This window comes from Triticum urartu, chromosome 2A (assembly GCF_056163025.1).
Source record: "Triticum urartu cultivar PI428250 chromosome 2A, HENAU_Tu73, whole genome shotgun sequence".
Classification (NCBI taxonomy): domain Eukaryota; kingdom Viridiplantae; phylum Streptophyta; class Magnoliopsida; order Poales; family Poaceae; genus Triticum; species Triticum urartu.
The window spans coordinates 40,641,746-40,663,503 of NC_141874.1; the positions used below are offsets into that span (position 1 = coordinate 40,641,746).

The 21,758-nt window shown below is 46.5% G+C and overlaps 1 protein-coding gene and 3 pseudogenes across 1 annotated transcript; 2 read left to right on the top strand and 2 right to left on the bottom strand.

Moving 5' to 3' along the window:
* Nucleotides 1-449: 449 nt before the first annotated feature.
* Nucleotides 450-2,032, bottom strand: LOC147983403 (protein FAR1-RELATED SEQUENCE 5-like; annotated as a pseudogene).
* A 33-nt stretch (nucleotides 2,033-2,065) lies between these two features.
* Nucleotides 2,066-2,980, bottom strand: LOC147983404 (protein FAR1-RELATED SEQUENCE 5-like; annotated as a pseudogene).
* A 10,235-nt stretch (nucleotides 2,981-13,215) lies between these two features.
* On the top strand, nucleotides 13,216-15,263 carry LOC147983405 (uncharacterized). The gene is made up of 4 exons (XM_087540719.1): nucleotides 13,216-13,743; nucleotides 13,850-14,072; nucleotides 14,144-14,550; nucleotides 15,147-15,263. The coding sequence occupies exons 1-4, from the start codon at nucleotides 13,243-13,245 to the stop codon at nucleotides 15,261-15,263; spliced, it is 1,248 nt and encodes a 415-aa protein (XP_087396845.1). The 5' UTR covers nucleotides 13,216-13,242.
* A 2,891-nt stretch (nucleotides 15,264-18,154) lies between these two features.
* Nucleotides 18,155-19,390, top strand: LOC147983406 (uncharacterized; annotated as a pseudogene).
* Nucleotides 19,391-21,758: the final 2,368 nt, after the last annotated feature.

Here is a 21,758-nt window from a genome sequence, read left to right on the forward strand (position 1 = left end):
CGACCGACCGACAGCCGCGCGCCCGGTGGCAGAGGTCTCGTCCCGCCCCACCCAGCGGGCACATGCAACGATCCCGAGGGGGAATATGGCGATCTGTCGGCCCATAAACGACGCGCGTCGGGCGCGTGGGCCGATCCTCTTCTTGTGCGGATGGGGACGCTGGCGCGTTGTGCCGACTAAGTTTAGTCCCACCTCGCCCGTGGAGAGACGCGCCGACCGGTTTATATACCCGCGTCTTCGCCTTCTCACAAGCTCGCTACAGAACACTAATGAATGCCCTGTTGTACGCCGTGGCCTCCTCGCTCGCCGGCCGAAAGGCCTCCCACAAGGTGTTGTAGTATACTGTGCGTGCGCGCGCCCGGCCATGGCTGGGCTTTTTTTTCAAATATTTTTTTCACATACATTAAATTTAAAAAATGTTAATCAGTTGATAAAGTCATGACAGCAGTAACACACTCATACAAATATATCATGTTTCACACATAATAATAGAAATCGCGTGTCTCATAACATCGAACAAGGTGGCATAAAGATTAACTCAAAGTGCCATGTCTCCAATCCTTAAACAAATAAACTGAAAGTGCCAGTGCCTTCCATCGAACAAGGTGGCTTAAAGAATAAACTCAAAGTGCCATGTCTCTTATCCTTAAACAAATAAACTGAAATTGCGAGTGCCTTCAATTGATTAAGAATACTTCATCTTTATGCCCGGTTTCTACATAACAAATTGTAAACAACTCATCAGACAATTGTAAAGAGAGAACCAAAAAATAATTAAAATAATGTAAAACTTACTTTTCATTCTCAGCGCATGTTTGCCGTCTATGGCCCTCTTTCTTACAAATGCCACAAAGAGGACCGGGTTTTTTCTCAGAAAATGATTTTGGTCTTCCATTTTTTGTAACATTTGGATCTTTTTTTGCCCGCCCTGTCGTGCTCTGTTTAGGGGCGCCCTTCGTGGAAACTTTCACGGGATCACTTATGACATCAACATGTTGTTCCGGCTGACGTGGCTCCTCATGCACATTTCTTCTACTACCAACATCATCATTATCAGGGACCTTTTTCTTCGCTATTATATTCTGCAGACACTGCATCAACTCATCAAAGACGAATGGATCATTTGAAGCAACATGAAAAGCTTCAGCTCCTGTTATACTGAGTTGACTATAGCGAGCACGCTGCTCTGCCCCTGTCCAACCCCAGCCAAACATGTCACTCTTTCGCTGTGCAGGCAGCCCACCTCTCGCAACTTTCGACATCCTCTTAAGGATGCAACACTTAGGTATTTTAGATATTTTCAGATGAACCAACACATACAGAATGTGTTTGCAAGGCAATCCTTTCCGAAGCATTCGTCCACAACTGCAGTCTATCGTATTCTCAGAGTTTTCAGCTCGATAATTCATGCTGAACGGAAATTTGCGGTTATTTCTCCATGTCACGATGAAGGTGTGGTAGTCAACTCCCACTAGCGTCTCAAAAATCTCAAGCTCTCCCATCTTCTTCAGATCTTGTTGAAGAATATAAAAATTGGAATGAGTGAATACTTCGGCAGCATGCTTCTCAATATCCTTATATTTTGTGACTGATGGTGGCAATGACTGATTTGAAACACAGTCATCATGCACGTCGTTCCCACGTAGTCGAACTATGCAATTCTCATAATGCACAACTAGGTCAACAATAGTCATACCGCCGTCCAGGTGAAGGTGAAGACAAGAGTTAAGGCTTTCACTCCTCTGATTACTGCGCATACCCAGAAAAAACCATCTGACAGATATGATGCTGCCCACAGACTCCTCTTCCTGTACATCCTACTCAGCCACTCTTCTGTTTTATCAGTCTTCCATTTACGGAAGAAAGCGTGCCATCTCGCCTCAAAGTTGGCTGGAGAGATGGAGTAGTACGAGAGTGCCCTGAACTCATTTAGCGATTTGTAATTAAGGTGCTTCTGCATGTTTTTTTCCACGTGCCATGAACAGAGACGGTGCAACACATCAACCAAAACCAACCGAATAGCTCGTATCATTGCAGCGTCTCCATCTGTGATGATTGACCTTGGCTTTTTCTGACAATTGGCCTTCAGGAATGTCTGGAGCAGCCACACGTACGTCGCTTCGGTCTCGTCGGACACAATGGCACAACCAAAAACTGTGGTGCAACGGTGATTATTTACACCAACAAAGGGGACGAACGGCATACCATATCTGTTCATCTTATACGTGCTGTCGAACACAGTCACATCTCCATACAATTGATAGTCCCGCCGCGATTGTGCATCGCACCAGAACATGCTCTTCAAACGGCCCTCCTTATCGAGCACGTACTCAAAGAAAAAGTCTGGATCCTTCTCCTTTCTGCTCCTCATAATCCCGATTGCCGTGTTAGCATCACCCTTCGCAATCAACTTCATTTTTTCTCGGCAACATAGGTTGTACACGTCTGGTCTCAGAAACCCACACTTATCATACGAGCCATACCTGCTAATGAAGTTGTCGACGATGATATGCTTTCTGATCCCAACTCCTTCCATCGCCAAGATCTCAGCTATCTGGTGATCTCCCATCACTCAATGTGACCGCAGAAATACCACCTCATCTGGTCTAGCTAACAAATGGTTGTGATCATCCATAAAAGCTGCCACGAACCAAACTCCACGTCCTTTGTCCAACTTCACGACTAAATGTGCGCCCCACTCGCAACGAGTCTCAGGTCTTAGCCTGCGGGTACGGCCCTCCGGGTTTAAAAATTTACTGAGACGTTTTCCTGCCCTCGAGCAAACGTATCGCCTATACCGAACAGTGGTTGAAAGTCCTTTTCCTCGTTTCACCTTCTCTTTTCTGATACTGAATCCACGGTCTTTGGCGTAGTTATTATAGAACATGTAGGCCTTCCATTGTGATGCAAATGTCATACCCATAACCTTCAACTGTGTCTCCAGTGCACGTTGCTGGATTTCAGCTTCCTCAATGTCCATATTAGCTCCATCCTCATGCTCATATTCATCATCACCACTCCAACCATCAAAATTAGCCTACAATATTCCACATAAGCAAGTGTAAGTTGTCATTAGAAAGTTTTTATTATTCAATGACATCTTAAATTTTGGACCGAACCTGGCTTATGTTATCCGCGAAAGATTCAACACCATGATTTTCCTCGTTCTGGACGTCAATATCCTCCTGCACATAAAAAAATCATATGCACATGTAAGTACCATATGGTTCTTCATCCGACGAAAATATTGTACACGACACTTACGTTTTCACTACAAGCACCCTCCCCCTTCTTTTCAAAATCCTCCTCAGGTAAATTATCATACGACGACCAGGATTCATTGTCGCTGCCATCATCATCATCTTTACTATCATTACCATTCGTACGATCAACACTATCGCTAACATCCCACTCACTCGTGTCCAAAGAAAAGATCCGTAAATGCAGTTTCTTTATCCATTGAATGATCTCACAACCAACACTAAAATATTATAATAAAAATTGATCTATCAATTTTAAATCAAATTAAATGTACTACGATCATACAGATGACAACTTCTTATCTAACAAGTGATTGCACAGAATTATTTACAGATACAATTTTTTTTGACAAACTAGACGGCTTACATGGCGTGCACGTGCACTTCGGCCGGCCTGGCGTGGCTGCGGACGGCGAGGACGTTCCCGGAGAGGTTGATCACGGAGTTCCGGGCGGCGACGGCGTCCACGTAGGCAACGTCACCGCGACGACCTGCATGGAGGCGACATCACGTACGGCGGGCGACTCCAACAACGTCCGCGCCGGCCAGATCCCGGGTGAAGACGGGGAAAATGGTCGGCGATCGGCGGGGAAAGGCGGCGGTCGGCCGGACAGGAATACGTTGGAATTGGCAGCGTGATCACAGCTAGATCGGCGGGGAAACGCGGCAATCGGCGGGTAAGGGCGGCGATCAGCGGGGCAGGGCGACGTTGGAACGGGCCGCGTGATCAATGCATGTCGTGGTTTTTTTTGTTTCGCACGACTGGGAGAGGGTAGATGCAAGCCGACCGTATCGGCTCGAGCCGTGAGCTCGGCTCTACCTGTATGGGCACGCCGCATACGGCGCGGGATACGTTAACCACCGTATGCCCAAAATGCCCTTATACGTTAAGCGCGCGTGGGGGGGGGGGGGGGGGGTTGTACCGATGTGACCGCAGAAATACCACCTCATCTGGTCTAGCTAACAAATGGTTGTGATCATCCATAAAAGCTGCCACGAACCAAACTCCACGTCCTTTTTCCAACTTCACGACTAAATGTGCGCCCCACTCGCAACGAGTCTCAGGTCTTAGCCTGCGGGTACGGCCCTTCGGGTTTAAAAATTTACTGAGACGTTTTCCTGCCCTCGAGCAAACGTATCGCCTATACCGAACAGTGGTTGAAAGTCCTTTTCCTCGTTTCACCTTCTCTTTTCTGATACTGAATCCACGGTCTTTGGCGTAGATATTATAGAACATGTAGGCCTTCCATTGTGATGCAAATGTCATACCCATAACCTTCAACTGTGTCTCCACCGCACGTTGCTGGATTTCAGCTTCCTCAATGTCCATATTAGCTCCATCCTCATGCTCATATTCATCATCACCACTCCAACCATCAAAATTAGCCTACAATATTCCACATAAGCAAGTGTAAGTTGTCATTAACAAGTTTTTATTATTCAATGACATCTTAAATTTTGGACCGAACCTGGCTTATGTTATCCGCGAAAGATTCAACACCATGATTTTCCTCGTTCTGGACGTCAATATCCTCCTGCACATAAAAAAATCATATGCACATGTAAGTACCATATGGTTCTTCATCCAACGAAAATATTGTACACGACACTTATGATTTTACTACAAGCACCCTCCTCCTTCTTTTCAAAATCCTCCTCAGGTAAATTATCGTACGACGACCAGGATTCATTGTCGCTGCCATCATCATCATCATCTTTACTATCATTACCATTCGTACGATCAACACTATCGCTAACATCCCACTCACTCGTGTCCAAAAAACAGATCCGTAAATGCAGTTTCTTTATCCATTGAATGATCTCACAACCAACACTGCAATATTATAATAAAAATTGATCTATCAATTTTAAATCAAATTAAATGTACTACGATCATACAGATGACAACTTCTTATCTAACAAGTGATTGCACATAATTATTTACAGATACAATTTTTTTTGACAAACTAGACGGCTTACATGGCGTGCACGTGCACTTCGGCCGGCCTGGCGTGGCTGCGGACGGCGAGGACGTTCCCGGAGAGGTTGATCACGGAGTTGCCGGCGGCTACGGCGTCCACGTAGGCCACGTCACCGCGACGACCTGCACGGAGGCGACATCACGTACGGCGGGCGACTCCAACAACATCCGCGCCGACCAGATCCCGGGTGAAGACGGGGAAAATGGTCGGCGATCGGCGGGGAAAGGCGGCGATCGGCGGGGAAAGGCGGCGATCGGCCGGACGGGAAGACGTTGGAATTGGCAGCGTGATCACGGCTAGATCGGCGGGAAAAGGCGGCGATCGGCGGGTAAGGGCGGCGATCAGCAGGGCGGGACGACGTTGGAACGGGCCGCGTGATCAACGCATGTCGTGGTTTTTTTTGTTTCGCACGACGGGGAGAGGGTAGATGCGAGCCGACCGTATCGGCTCGAGCCGTGCGCTCGGCTCTACCTGTATGGGCATGCCGCATACGACGCGGGATACGTTAAGCACCGTATGCCCAAAATGCCGTTATACGTTAAGCGCGCGGGGGGGGGGGGGGTGTACCGATGTGACCGCAGAAATACCACCTCATCTGGTCTAGCTAACAAATGGTTGTGATCATCCATAAAAGCTGCCACGAACCAAACTCCACGTCCTTTTTCCAACTTCACGACTAAATTTGCGCCCCACTCGCAACGAGTCTCAGGTCTTAGCCTGCGGGTACGGCCCTCCGGGTTTAAAAATTTACTGAGACGTTTTCCTGCCCTCGAGCAAACGTATCGCCTATACCGAACAGTGGTTGAAAGTCCTTTTCCTCGTTTCACCTTCTCTTTTCTGATACTGAATCCACGGTCTTTGGCGTAGTTATTATAGAACATGTAGGCCTTCCATTGTGATGCAAATGTCATACCCATAACCTTCAACTGTGTCTCCAGTGCACGTTGCTGGATTTCAGCTTCCTCAATGTCCATATTAGCTCCATCCTCATGCTCATATTCATCATCACCACTCCAACCATCAAAATTAGCCTACAATATTCCACATAAGCAAGTGTAAGTTGTCATTAACAAGTTTTTATTATTCAATGACATCTTAAATTTTGGACCGAACCTGGCTTATGTTATCCGCGAAAGATTCAACACCATGATTTTCCTCGTTCTGGACGTCAATATCCTCCTGCACATAAAAAAATCATATGCACATGTAAGTACCATATGGTTCTTCATCCGACGAAAATATTGTACACGACACTTACGTTTTCACTACAAGCACCCTCCTCCTTCTTTTCAAAATCCTCCTCAGGTAAATTATCATACGACGACCAGGATTCATTGTCGCTTCCATCATCATCATCTTTACTATCATTACCATTCGTACGATCAACACTATCGCTAACATCCCACTCACTCGTGTCCAAAGAAAAGATCCGTAAATGCAGTTTCTTTATCCATTGAATGATCTCACAACCAACACTAAAATATTATAATAAAAATTGATCTATCAATTTTAAATCAAATTAAATGTACTACGATCATACGGATGACAACTTCTTATCTAACAAGTGATTGCACAGAATTATTTACAGATACAATTTTTTTTGACAAACTAGACGGCTTACATGGCGTGCACGTGCACTTCGGCCGGCCTGGCGTGGCTGCGGACGGCGAGGACGTTCCCGGAGAGGTTGATCACGGAGTTCCGGACGGCGACGGCGTCCACGTAGGCAACGTCACCGCGACGACCTGCATGGAGGCGACATCACGTACGGCGGGCGACTCCAACAACGTCCGCGCCGGCCAGATCCCGGGTGAAGACGGGGAAAATGGTCGGCGATCGGCGGGGAAAGGCGGCGGTCGGCCGGACGGGAATACGTTGGAATTGGCAGCGTGATCACAGCTAGATCGGCGGGGAAACGCGGCAATCAGCGGGTAAGGGCGGCGATCAGCGGGGCAGGGCGACGTTGGAACGGGCCGCGTGATCAATGCATGTCGTGGTTTTTTTTGTTTCGCACGACTGGGAGAGGGTAGATGCGAGCCGACCGTATCGGCTCGAGCCGTGAGCTCGGCTCTACCTGTATGGGCACGCCGCATACGGCGCGGGATACGTTAAGCACCGTATGCCCAAAATGCCCTTATACATTAAGCGCGCGGGGGGGGGGGGGGGGTTGTACCGATGTGACCGCAGAAATACCACCTCATCTGGTCTAGCTAACAAATGGTTGTGATCATCCATAAAAGCTGCCACGAACCAAACTCCACGTCCTTTTTCCAACTTCACGACTAAATGTGCGCCCCACTCGCAACGAGTCTCAGGTCTTAGCCTGCGGGTACGGCCCTTCGGGTTTAAAAATTTACTGAGACGTTTTCCTGCCCTCGAGCAAACGTATCGCCTATACCGAACAGTGGTTGAAAGTCCTTTTCCTCGTTTCACCTTCTCTTTTCTGATACTGAATCCACGGTCTTTGGCGTAGTTATTATAGAACATGTAGGCCTTCCATTGTGATGCAAATGTCATACCCATAACCTTCAACTGTGTCTCCACCGCACGTTGCTGGATTTCAGCTTCCTCAATGTCCATATTAGCTCCATCCTCATGCTCATTGGATCGGCGGGGAAAGGCGGCGATCGGCGGGTAAGGGCGGCGATCGGCGGGGCGGGGCGACGTTGGAACGGGCCGCGTGATCAATGCATGTCGTGGTTTTTTTGTTTCGCATGACGGGGAGAGGGTAGATGCGAGCCGGCCGTATCGGCTCGAGCCGTGCGCTCGGCTCTACCTGCTGTCCATACGGCACGGGATACGTTAAGCACCGTATGCCCAAAATGCCCTTATACGATTAAGCGCGGGGGAGGGGGGGGTGGTGGTGGTGGGGGTTGTACCGAAGCAGACTCTTGAAGCAAATACTAGTAATCTGGAGTCAGTCAAATTTGTCAGCAACATCAAAACTTACGGACCTTATGGACGTCTGGGTCGTCATCAAAATGGCATAGGACCACAATTCAAGTTTAGCATTGCCCAGGTGAACAAGACCGGATTATTGTCGTCGATGCAGGGTGACCGACTGACTGCTGCTTGCATGATTCGGCGCCAGCATGTGGCTCATGCCCTACCACCCGCGCGGTTACCCCAAAAGATCAAGCAGTAAAGCTAGATGTTCGTACGGGCTGCCGTAAGCCGTGAGGAAACTCGAGCCGATGATGATGATGATGACCGGATTATTACTAGAAGATCAAGAGGTGGGTTGATACGAGAATGAACCTAAGCCGCGAAGAAACTCAGGCCCATGACGATGGTTTTGGCAACTGTAGAAACACGTACGGTGGTGCGGAGTGTAAGTGTGATTGGCTTTCCGGTTTTACGGCAGTGATGTATAGCTGCTGGAGTTGACATTTGCATTTTTAGCGTAGTAGTGCAGCCTGCATGGTGCACGCGCTGCTACTTTGTTTGGATTTGTCTTCCCAAAGCTGACCAAGATCCAAGAAGGAAGTAAATTTATGTTCCCAGATCAAGTTAATTACTTTCTTGTTTCCGGTTTATAGGTCTTAATTTAAAAATCTCATCAACCAAGATAGATGATGAGTGGTGGATTACTTGTTTTAGCTGAAAAAAGCACCCAATTAATGTCTTGTTTTTCTCAAAAAAATTATATTTACCAATGCATTAACTGCAATGCATGCATATATAAAGTACATGCATTGGTCAATTTTCTCTTAATACTTGCATGCAATGATTTAATGCACCTTCGAATATGAACTTATGATGGAGAACAACCAAATTGAGTCTTAGACTACCCATAATAGGAGTAATATAGATGGTAACATGACACTTATCTAGACAAAATAGATGATGTGGCATGTAATTAATGAAGAAATAGAGGCATATGATAACATAGCTAGTTACAATAACATCACACATATCAAGAAAAGATGACTCTACAACCTAATAAATAAAGTGATGCATGACACAACACATGTTACTACCCACTGTGGAGGTAGTAACAAAGAATAGTAACATATGCATGTTACTACTCTAAGTTACTCCCCACTGTGACTAATCTTAGGCTAGTCATAGTGGGAGTAACTTAGATAGTAATATAATGCACTTCGAGATATTTTTACTTATGTGGCAAGTAGTTAATGAGAAGTGGTAACATAATATGTTACTGTAACACAGCGCTTTCCAAGACAACATGAGTCTACAAGATATTAAATGAAGCCACATATGACACTACTACTACGTTACTTTATACTATGAAGATAGTAACTTAGACTACTGTCATATTTATGACACTAGTATAAGTTACTCCCCACTATGACCAGCCTTATAAAATGGAAAAACTAAAATTTTGAGATAAGCTTTATAAATCAGAAAGGAGGGAGTAACCAGGAGGGATATGGGATCATCAGGAGCCCTGCCATGGCATTGGTTGACCATACTCCACAGTGTAACGTGCCAGATCGCGCATCTTGCTGCAATCTCGATCAACTTTTTCTTTTTCGCAACGGAATCTCAATCAGCAATTGGCGGTGAGTGACTGCTTGTGTTGCAGTATTGCTGTTTAGTCAGTTGCATGCACCACGCGGTATAGAAAACGTAACGGGTGGAGGGTTTCGCAGTATCCCAATAGGGCTGCGTTGCTTTCATTATATAGCATAAGGTAGTACATGTACAAGGTATATACGCTAGGGTAATTATATTCGTATACAAACTGGACTCTAACACCCTCCCTCAATCTTAACCAGTGTCAAGTAGGTTGAGATTGTGCCGACAGACTTCAAACAAAGGAAGTGGTAATGGCTTAGTGAAAATGTCCGCAAGTTGATCTTTAGACGAGATAAACTTGATTTGCAGCAGTTTGTGTGCAACTCGTTCCCTCACAAAATGGAAGTCAACTTTGATATGCTTTGTCCTTGCATGAAAGACAGGGTTGGACGAAAGATATGTGGCTCCAATATTGTCACACCATAGCACCGGTGGTATGTCTTGAGGAATACCCAACTCTCGCAGTAAGGACTGCACCCAAATTAGTTCGGCAGTAGCATTTGCAACAGCTTTGTACTCAGCTTCTGTACTACTCCGAGAAACAGTGGCTTGCTTGCGAGTGTTCCAGGCGATCAGGTTTGAACCAAAGAACACAGCATACCCCCCGTAGATCGCTTATCATCAGGACTCCGTGCCAGTCTGCATCAGAGAAGGCAGACAACACTCCAGAGGTGGTCGGCCGAAGATGCAAACCAAAGGAAGCAGTAAGACGAACATAGCGCATAATGCGTTTGACTGCAGACCAATGTGTGTCACGAGGCTCATGAAGATACTGGCAGACACGGTTAACTGCAAAAGCAAGATCTGGTCGAGTAATAGTAAGATACTGTAGCCCGCCAACAATAATGCGATACTTAGTAGCGTCATCAGAACTGAGAAGCACACCAATATCTGCAGAGAGCTTCTCAGTCGCAGCCATGGGTGTGGTGACAGGTTTACACTTCAACATACCCGCACGTTGAAGGAGGTCCAAAGAATATTTCTTCTGAGTGAGAGAGAGACCAGCAGCAGTATTACTCACTTCTAAACCCAGAAAATAGTGAAGGGGCCAAGATCCTTAACAGCAAGATCACGTCGAAGACTTAGTATGAGCTTGTCGGCGGCAGTAGGCGAAGAACTGATGAGAATAATATCATCAACATACTCCAAAAGGTCCATCGTGAGCTCAGGGCGCTGCAGAAGAAAGAGAGATGTATCTGCAGTAGAGGGAACAAAGCCATGTGACTGAAGGGCGGAACCAAGACGAGCATGCCAGGCACGAGGGGCCTGTTTGAGACCATAAATTGCTTTGATTAGCCGACAAAGATGATGTGGAGGATCTGGATCAACAAAACCAGGAGGTTGCCGCATATAAACTTCTTCCTCTAAGACACCATGGAGGAATGCATTCTGGATGTCCAACTGTCGAAGGGACCAACCACGAGTAACTGCCAATGAGAGAAGAAGACGAATAGTAGTAGGCTTGATGACAGGACTGAAAGTGTCTTCGTAATCAAGACCATATCGTTGCTTAAATCCTTTGGCAACCAGTCGCGCCTTGTAGCGTTCAACAGAGCCATCAGCCTGCCTTTTGACCTTAAATATCCATGTAGGCGTTGTTTGGATAAGAGGAATATAGAGGACGCAATCTACGTAAGCCAAGGAAACTGCCTAACCGTAAAAAATCTTGTTTGGCTCGTCCAACAACCCCGTGGATAGGGGAAACTCGTTTCCCAAAAATCCATAATTCTGGGTTTGTGGGAAAACTAGTATTACTCGTTTTTCCACAAACGCGATTAGCATATACAGATGCAACTGCCTTTCTCCGCCCCTGCCTATTCCTCAACAACCTGAGATGGCGCCAATTCTGCTTTTTGCGTCTCACCTCGCGCCCTTTTCACTGCCTATAAAAGACAGACTTTGTTTCCCGCATGTTATACACCCAGATCGCAAAGGGCTAGCTGTGATCCCTGTGACAGGCACTGGATGGGAGACGTTGACCTTGGATCTGAAGTTGGTCATCTTCAATAAGGCTCCACATCTCCTTCAGGCTTTTCGTGCATCGTCTTCCCACCTTCAATCAGTCTTCCCATCTTCAATCAGGTTCCATGGCTTCACCATCCTACACAGCAGTACGAATTTGTATTTGTAAATATTTTCATGGTACTGTTGATTGAATTAATCTATTTGGTAGTGAACCCTATTTTGCATAAAACCTCTGATAATTTCATATGGGCAATTCCTAGGACATAGTAGATCCAACAACCTGGTAATCTGTTAATCTAAATGATAACACGTACTGTTGAAGGAAAAATTAGAGGCAACTCTGATTAGGGAGTATCGTAAATATGAACATGTGGCACATAAGAGAATCAGATTGCACTATGAATGCCTATATAAATACTAAAATGATCTAACATCGAACCACAATTAGATTATCCATGACTATATATATCAAGTGCAGTAGTTAATTTTTCATGATAAGGATGCAGTTTAAAGCACACTGTAAGGATAATTTTCCAAAAGTATCAATCATATTTATCCAGAATATATAGTGTGTAGTAAGAGCTAAGCAGTAAGCAGATGAAGATTAGAATACCTTGTGATGTCATCTGATGTTGATAGCAGTACGTGGGGCAAGCGAGACCAGATTTAATAGCAAATTAAAGATCTTGGCAGCAACATAGGAAAATAACTGATAAGGGATGTGAACATCCCGTTAGACAGACAAGCGACAAAAATTCAAGTGTCCAGTCATAGCATGAACAAAAGATTAGTGGCATGCTCATTTTCTTACACTTCGTAGATTTATTCCTTTTGAACCAAATGACTCATCTTCCATTATTGCTTCTTGTATCCCCTCTGTAGAAAAATATGGATGATGAGAAGGAAAAAAAATTAAGAAGGAAAACACAGATAAAGCTAAGCGCCATGTATGGAAATCTTCAGAGGACAAAATACTGCTAAATATATTAAAAGATCAAAGCCTACATGGAGGAAAAGAAGGAAGAGGTTACACAAAGAAAGCTTGGCGTGATATCTTAGAACAATTCAATGATTCAAGGGTAGAAAAACTTGAATTACAACAACTGAAAAATCGTCATAAGTACTACAGGAATTGCTACAGCACCATGGACAGACTTCTAAAACTCACGGGATTTGGTTGGGATGACGATGACAAAATGATAAAAGCTCCAGAAGATATTTGGGAAGAACTAATTAAGGTAAGTTTGTTCAAGTAGAATTCATATAAAGTTTTCATATCCTATTATTAACAAAAACATTAAACAACTTTCAGAAGGATAAGGCTATCCAAGAATATCGAGATAAGGTGTGGCCTAGTTGGATAGATCTTCAAGCCATATGTAATAAATATTGTTTTCAGTTTGGTATTGTTCATTGTCCGGTTCAACACTATTACATTTTAAAACAATTATCCAGAGATGATATGGTCAACTGTGCAAATCGTGCAGGGATCTATGAACATTTCGGATGTGCCAGATGATGAACTTTCTGATTCCGAACAAGTGCTTATTAATAACATTTCTGCAGTGTCCTTGTTTCGTGATGTGTTGTTCACAAGGTTATCCAGAACGCCCCGTAACACTTCTATATTAACTGGTGCTCAGAAAATGATAGAGTTTTTAGAGGGACATCCAGTTAGATTTTATGAACAATTTCGTCTTGAGAAGCACACATTCTACTTGTTGCGGGATGCTTTGTGCGAGAGGAAGTTACTTAAGGATACAAATCGAATGACAGTGGACGAACAACTACTCATGTTTCTACATACAATTGGTCACAATGTTAGAAACCGTGTCATCCAAGATAGATATCAGCATTCTGGCGAACCAATCAGCCGACACTTCAACAAACTTTTAGACACCATAAATGGTTTGCGTGATGTTTGCATAACAGATTCAAGCAATCAAGTCCCATCAAAAATATTGGTTGACGCAAGATTCTACCCATATTTCAAGGTATGTTTGCTATTAGAAGCAGATGCTCTTTTACATATGATTTTTCATAAATAGAAGGTCGACACCATTTAAACTTTATTTTTTGACTAACAAAAAATCCCAACAGAACTGCCTAGGAGCAATTGATGGGACACATATTGAGGCAAAAGTCGGGCTTGATAAGCAAACTCCTTATAGAAACAGACATGGTTATCCGTCTCAAAATGTAATGGCAGTGGTGTCATTTGACATGACATTCTCTTATGTCGCTGCTGGATGGGAGGGTTCTGCATCGGATCAAGCTGTTCTAAGATGGGCTGTGACTAGTGGGGGTTTAGTTGTTCCTGAAGGTAAAGTACAATTATTTGTGTATCTACAATATATATAAAGATGATGAGTTTGATATGAAATTAATGTGCAGGTAAATTTTACCTTGTTGATTTAGGCTACACAAATACTCCAAGATTTATTGCCCCGTATCGTGGAGATCGCTATCATATTCCTTCTTTTCGTGGAAGTAATCGGCGATATACTAGTGAGAAGGACTTGTTCAACCATCTACATGCACAGTTGCGGAATGTTGTTGAATGGACTTTTGGTGTTCTAAAAGCTCGTTTTCCAATTCTAAGTAGGAAAGGAGGAATTCCTTATCCATACAGAACTCAAGTGAAAATTGTTATGGCTTGTTACATTATCCACAACTTCATAAGGAAGGTTAATCATCCTGATGAGTTATTCGAGCTTTATGAGCATGGGAAACAGAACAAAATACCGACCATGGTGATCAACAAGTTCATGGGCAAGCAAGAGAAGATGATAGAGTTGCTGGTGAGAGAGTTCGTGCTGCCATCGCCCGAGAGTTGTGGACTAAACATCAACAACGTAGTGCTCAACCAGAAGATGATTAAATACTGTAATATTTGTTTTCCATCTTCAATTGCAGATATATCTGCATAATTATTGTTGCAACTTTTAATTCTTTATATGGACATGAACTTCCCATTCTTTTATAGGCTTATATGCTCTATCTCTCTCTCTCACCCTCTGCCTCTCCCTCTCTCTATCTGGAGCTACAAGATGAAATGTTATTGTCTACCAATCTTTTCAGCAAGTAAAGCAACAAATAAACTACTTAAAATTGGTGCATTTTTATGTGACATTCAAGTGTTCCCCTTGTACCTACGCACCAGATTCTTCAATGGACCAAGTAGATATGTAGCTAATTGCTAAGTCCTGTCAGTTATGAAGTAGTATACTCTCCGCAAGTGCATGATGTAGACCATGAAAACATGCTAAGAAACCAAAAAGGGAGATAACTGTAGCTTCTCTCGTCAAATGCATGATGTAGTTCATGTTAATTTACTAGTACAAAACTTGAAAATAATAATCAAACATACCTGCTCCTCTGAATCCCCATCCGCTAGCTTGGAATCCCCATCCGCTACAGCTGCCTGCTGCCCCCGGCGCCGCCGATACAGGCTGATGTCGGTGCAGCCTGCACGGCCGGCGTTGAGGGGAGGCAGGCCTGTGCGTTGACCTGAAGCAGGACTGCTCGCTAGGTACAGCTTGTACGGGGTCGACGGCCGATGAAACGGAGTACGCCTGGGGACCTACCCGTCCAGGGGAGGGGAGGCGAGCAGCAACCAACATCCAAGGGGCGGAGGCGCACAGTAGTAGGCGTCCGCGCGCGGCGGCGTGTACCTGGCGACCTGGGAGTCCAGCAGCAACCGGTGTCCAGGACGGCGGAGGCGCGCCGTACTCGGCATCCGCGCGCGGATTCTTCCACGGGCTAGACGAGGGAGCAGCGGTGTGAGCGAGCGGAGGAGGAATCGGAGGGCAGCAGCAGCTCAACGAGCTTGGATGGATGAGGCCATGGTGTGGGATTTGGGGGAAGTGAGTCACTCACGGGAGGAGAATAGGAATAGAAGCAGCTAGTAGTCGTGGGCATCCAAATAAGGAACTGGGCCGACTAGTTTTCCAAATTTCCATACCAAATGTAGTTATTTATAAACTGGTTATTCGGAAAAACTGACGTAAAACAGGTTTTCCTAGAAATCGGCTAAAAACTCATTTTTTATAATCCTATCGCTAATCTTCACTATCCAAACAACGCCTTAGAATTGATCACACTGACCCCGGAAGGAGGAGGGACAAGTTTACAAGTCTCATTTTTCTGGAGTGCGAGAAATTCTTGTTCCATGGCAGTTCGCCAGTGAGGTATGGTCATTGTTGCTTGAAAATGCCGTGGTTCGGATGTTGGATTAGAGACTGCATGTGCCATACAAGTAGCAAGCCAAGCAACAGTACCATCAGTTCATTGCTTCGGTTGAAAAATCCCGCTTTGACTGCGCGTGTGCACTCGACAAGGAACGATAGGAGCCGGTGACGGGACGAGCGACAGCACCGGTCCAGAAGACGGCGACACAGGAGAGGCCACACTAGAATCATGGCTAGTTGCTGTCTGACGCGCAGTCGTAGGCGTCGATGAGTGCTGCTCGGTCTCCAGTTCAGCCTTGTCATGAGCCGAGGGGGACTGCGGCTCGGTCTCCGGCGCAGTCGAGCCAATGGACTCAGTAGTCGAGTGCGACCCAGCGGGAACAGGAGCTGTGCACAGCTCGGCTGGCTCAGGCTCGGCTCGAGTTGCCGTTGCATGGCGCTGCATGCGTTCAATACCCCACGCATGCACGTAACCATCATCCGATGCATTGCCTGGGATCTCTTGCATGCAATTGTTGTGAGGGGCGTTTGTAGCTGCTGCATCATCTAGCAACTCAAGCCGTGCACCACGTCTAGTACCTGCACCATGGTTAGGAAGCAAAAAAAGAAGAGTATGCAGCATCTACAAATTGGTCAGATGAAGGAAGCGATGGCGAACTAGAATTGGATGAATTTTGTGACGCCGGGAAATTAGAAAAAGGATAAATATTCTCATCAAAAATAACGTCACAAGATATATAGACACGATTAGACGGAACATGGAGACACTTGTACCCTTTATGAAGAGAACTATACCCTAGAAACACACATTTTTTGATTGAAACTCGAGTTTGTGACGGTTATATGGTCGAAGATGTGGCCAGCAGGCACAACCAAAAACCTTGAGAAATGTGTAGTCAGGTGTCTCTTGAAGTAGACACTCAATGGGTGTTTTCATGTCTAAAACTCTTGTGGGAAGCCTGTTGATGAGGAAGCAAGCTATTGAAAAGGCATTAGTTCAAAAACGAAACGGTACAGATGCATGTGCCAAGAGAGTTAGACCAGTTTCTACTATGTGTCGATGCTTACGTTCAGCGGAGTCATTCTGCTGATGTGTATGTGGACAGGACACACGGTGTGTGATCCCAAGTTTCCCAAAAAATGTGTTGAGATTGCGATATTCACCCCCAACCCCCCCAATCTGATTGAACATGAATGATTTTATGGTTAAGGAGACGCTCAACATGAGTTTGGAACTGAAGAAATACATTGAACACATCCGCCTTGCGCTTAAGAAAATAAAGCCAAGTAAATCGACTGTAAGCATAAATAAAGCTAACATAGTAGTTGTGACCACTAACTAAAGTTTGGACAGGGCCCCATACATCCGGAAACACAATTTCAAGAGGAGTTGTAACTACACGACTAGACAATGGGAATGGGAGCTGATGGCTTTTGCCTTGCTGACATGCATCACTGTAACGCCCCGAGACCGTTGCGCCAGGTGTCTTCCAGTGATTCGCTATGTTGCCATGTCTTTTGCTTGCGTGTTGCATCTTATCATGTCATCATGTGCATTGCATCATCATGTTTTCTAAACTTGCATCCGTCCGGGTTCCCCCAGTTCCGTCCGTTGTCCGTTCTGAGCCCAACCACACTCGCACGCACCCGCGGCATGTCCGAAATATTATTTTATAAGTGGCCGGAAAATGTTCTCGGAATGGGTTAAAAGTTGGCGTGCGGTCTTATTTTAGTGTAGGAAGACCGCCTGTCAAATTTCATCGCGTTCGGAGTCCGTTTGATAGCCCAACCGTTAAACTATAGCGGCATTATAGCCGGGCACACGCCGGACGTTTTCGGTCTCCGGGAACAGTCGCCGGACCGCTCTGCTTCTCCCCCTTCTCAGCCCACGGTCTCTCCACAGCCCACTACCTACCGCCAGGCCCAACCTAACCTCTCTCATCAGCCCACGGCCCTCCTCGTGCGCGCGTCCGAAAGCTGTCCCGGACCCGACCCGGGTTGTCGTTACCGATGGATCCGAATCATCCCCGAACATCCCTAAATCATCATCGGTTTCTCATTTGGACTCCCTAGCTATTTATTCGCGACCGTCCGATTACGATCGGAGGGACGAGTTAGTCCCTAACCTAAATTCATCTGATATAAATATCAGTCTAAACCCTAGCCCCTACTGGTCCAATCCACCCATTCCCATCCCGCCGCCGCCAGCCAACCACCTCTTTCATGTCTTCCTCGGGATCTCCTCCCACCAACCAGATCTCCGACCACCTCCCTCGTTCTGCGCACCGCCCAAATCGCAGCAGCCTCAATCCCGAGCTCCCCCTCTGCTTCTTGCCCAGGCGCCTGAAGCCTACCTCTTCTTCCTCGATCCCGAATGGATCGTGTAGCTGCTCGAGGCCCCGAGCAGGAGCGCTCGGCCTCGTCCCCTCGCGTCGCCGTCGTCGGCAACCAGAACCTCCAGGCCAGCCCCTCGCGACCGTCTCTTTTTGTTCCCTCTTCCCTGCATCTCTCTCTCCCTAATCTCCTCATCTCTCTCTACCTCAACAGGAGCTCGAGCGCCATGGCCATCCCGAGCTTGGCCCGCGCAGCTCGGAGACTCCAACCCCCCCTCGTTCCAGCAGCCCAGGAGGATACCGCCGTGCCCGTGCTGCATCCCGCGAACCCACCGGCGACCCCGACCTTCAGACTACCACGACGCGCCCGATGCTTCCTCGACCCCACTTTGGACCCCGACGCCACCTCATCCTGCCGCCGCCGGCGACCAGCAGGAGCTCGTCGCCGTCATCCTCGCCTGCATCCGCCTCGCCCTCGCCAGCAAGCTGCCTCGCGCCTACTGCCTCCCTCGCTCCGCAAGCCTCATCACGGGTCAACCGCGTCCGCTGCCATGGACGTCCTCGTCGAGCCGTCGCCACGTCGGGCTCCACCGCCCAAGTCCACCAGGGCCTCAGCCATGGCGTGCCCTCCTCCATGCGCTGCCCTACCGGACCTCTCCTGCAGCCCGAGCTCCTCTCCCTCGCGCGCCAAGTTCGCCGTCGTCTTCTTCCTGCGCGCCGCCGATGCCAGGTCCGGCCTCTGCTTTGAGCAGATGAGGAGGACGCCCGTGTCTCGCCGCCCGAGCACCGCTGCTTGCCCTCGTCCCCTACGCCGGCAAGCTCGCCGCCGCCGGATCCACGTCTCCAGCCTGCCCGTGCTCGTGCACGCTCGCCTCCACCGGCCGTATGCAAGCAGCAGCGCCGTCGCGGACAAGACCGAAGCCGCTCGAGAGTCGCCATGGCTGCGTCCCCTTCGACCCTGCGCGCGAATGCCTCGCTGCCTTGTATGTTCGCGTTGACCCCGCATCTATCGAGCAGCCACGGTTCAGAGCAAGCTATCGCTGTTTCAGTTTTCAGTTTCGTCAGACTTGCACCAGGGTATGGTTCATGTTGCGTGTAAATGCTTTGTTTATTAATCTTTCATCGTAGCCCACTGGTCACTCGTGCATGCATCCATTCAAGAGGTCCTGCGTTCGACTCCCAGCTCCGCATATTTTCTTCTTTGGCCTTTTATTTTTAGTGTGAGACATCTTTTCATGGCATGCATAATTTCAGTAAATGCCATTGTTTCAAAATGCTAATAACTCCACAACCGTGCATCGATCCATGTTAAAAATGTTTAAACAGCTGTTTGCATTAATTTGCTCCTATTGCCATGCTAAAATGATTTTTTTCATAACTTTTAAACCGTAGCTCGGTTTTAAATAAATTATATTTGTAAATGGGGTAGAAAAATGCCTGGTTTAATATGGTGGCTTTATTTTGCATGTTTAACAACTCTAAAATTGTGTTTAGGGCAGAACAGTACCAAACCTAATATATGCATATGAGGATTTTTCCGGAATTGTTGTTCGTTGTTTCTGGCCTCATTTAAACTTGACTAGATAGATAGTTTTACTTTGCTTCACCCTTTTGCCATGTTCAACAACATTTAATTTTGTTGAGTACCTAACCGGGAGTGAACTAAATAAGTCACGTGGTGTTCCGTCAATTTGTAGGTTTGTTTGTGCACTTTGCCATGTCATGCATATTTAAACCGGACATGCATCATACTTGGTTGTGCATCATGCCATGCTTATGTGATGGTTGTTTACTATGTTGTGTGTTTCTTTTCCGGTGTTGCTTCTTCGGGTTGGTTCCGATAACGTCGTGTTTGTGAGGATCCGTTGGCTACGTCCGTTTTTCTTCTTCATGGACTCGTTCTTCTTCCTTGCGGGATTTCAGGCAAGATGACCATACCCTCGAAATCACTTCTATCTTTGCTTGCTAGTTGCTCGCTCTTTTGCTATGCCTATGCCGCGATACCTACCACTTGCTTTTCATGCCTCTCATATTGTTGAGCCAAGCCTCTAACCCACCTTATCCTAGCAAACCGTTGTTTGGCTATGTTACCGTTTTGCTCAGCCCCTCTTATAGCGTTGTTAGTTGCAGGTGAAGATTGGAGCTTGTTCCATGTTGGAACATGGTTATTTTGTTGGGATATCACAATATCTCTTATTTAATTAATGCACCTATATACTTGGTAAAGGGTGGAAGGCTCGGCCTTATGCCTGGTGTTTTGTTCCACTCTTGCCGCCCTAGTTTCCGTCATATCGGTGTTATGTTCCCGAATTTTGCGTTCCTTACGCGGTTGGGTTATAATGGGAACCCCTTGACAGTTCGCTTTGAATAAAACTCCTCCAGCAATGCCCAACCTTGGTTTTACCATTTGCACTAACAACCTACTACCTTCCCTTGGGTTCTGCAGACTCAAGGGTCATCTTTATTTTAACCCCCCGGGCCAGTGCTTCTCTAAGTGTTGGTCCGAACCGAGCTGCCTGCGGGGCCACCTCGGGGAAACTTGAGGGTTGGTTTTACTCGTAGCTAGTCTCATCTGAGTGTGCCCTGAGAACGAGATATGTGCAGCTCCTATCGAGATTTGTCGGCACATTCGGGCGGTGTTGCTGGACTTGTTTTACCATTGTCGAGATGTCTTGTAACCGGGATTCCGAGCCTGATCGGGTCTTCCCGCTAGAAGGAATATCCTTCGTTGACCATGAGAGCTTGTGATGAGCTAAGTTGGGACTCTCCTGCAGGGATTTGAACTTTCGAAAGCCATGCCCGCGGTTATGGGCAGATGGGAATTTGTTAATGTCCGGTTGTAGAAAACCTGAAGTTGATCTTAATTAGAATACATCAACCACGTGTGTAACCGTGATGGTCTCTTCTCGGCGGAGTCCGGAAAGGGAACACGGTGTTGGAGTAATGTTTGACGTAGGTTGTTTTAGGATCACTTCTTGATCATAGTTATTCGATCGTGCTTTTGCCTTCTCTTCTCGCTCTCATTTGCGTATGTTAGCCACCATATATGCTAGTCGCTTGCTGCAGCTCCACCTCATACCTTTTACCCTTCCTATAAGCTTAAATAGTCTTGATCGCGAGGGTGTGAGATTGTTGAGTCCCCGTGACTCACAGATACTTCCAAAACCAGTTTGCAGGTGCCGTTAAACCGTGCAGGTGACGCAACCAAGCTCAAGGAGGAGCTCGTTGAAGATCTTGTCCTTTGTGTTGTTTCGTTCTAGTCGATCAGTAGTGGAGCCCAGTTGGGACGATCGGGGATCTGTGTAGCATTTGGGGTAGTCTTCTTTCATTTTGGTTCCGTAGTCGGACCCTGATTGTATCTGGATGATGTAATGCTTTATTCTTGTAATTGTGTGAAGTGGCGATTGTAAGCCAACTATGTATCTTTTCCCTTATGTATTACATGGGTTGTGTGAAGATTACCTCACTTACGACATTGCTTTCAAT

Coding starts and splice junctions, on each gene's coding strand:
- LOC147983405 (XM_087540719.1), top strand. CDS start 13,243: ATGAACATTTCGGATGTGCCAGATGATGAACTTTCTGATTCCGAACAA. Junction 14,073..14,143: donor GGGTTTAGTTGTTCCTGAAG/GTAAAGTACAAT, acceptor ATTAATGTGCAG/GTAAATTTTACCTTGTTGAT. Junction 14,551..15,146: donor AGAAGATGATAGAGTTGCTG/GTGAGAGAGTTC, acceptor CCCATCCGCTAG/CTTGGAATCCCCATCCGCTA.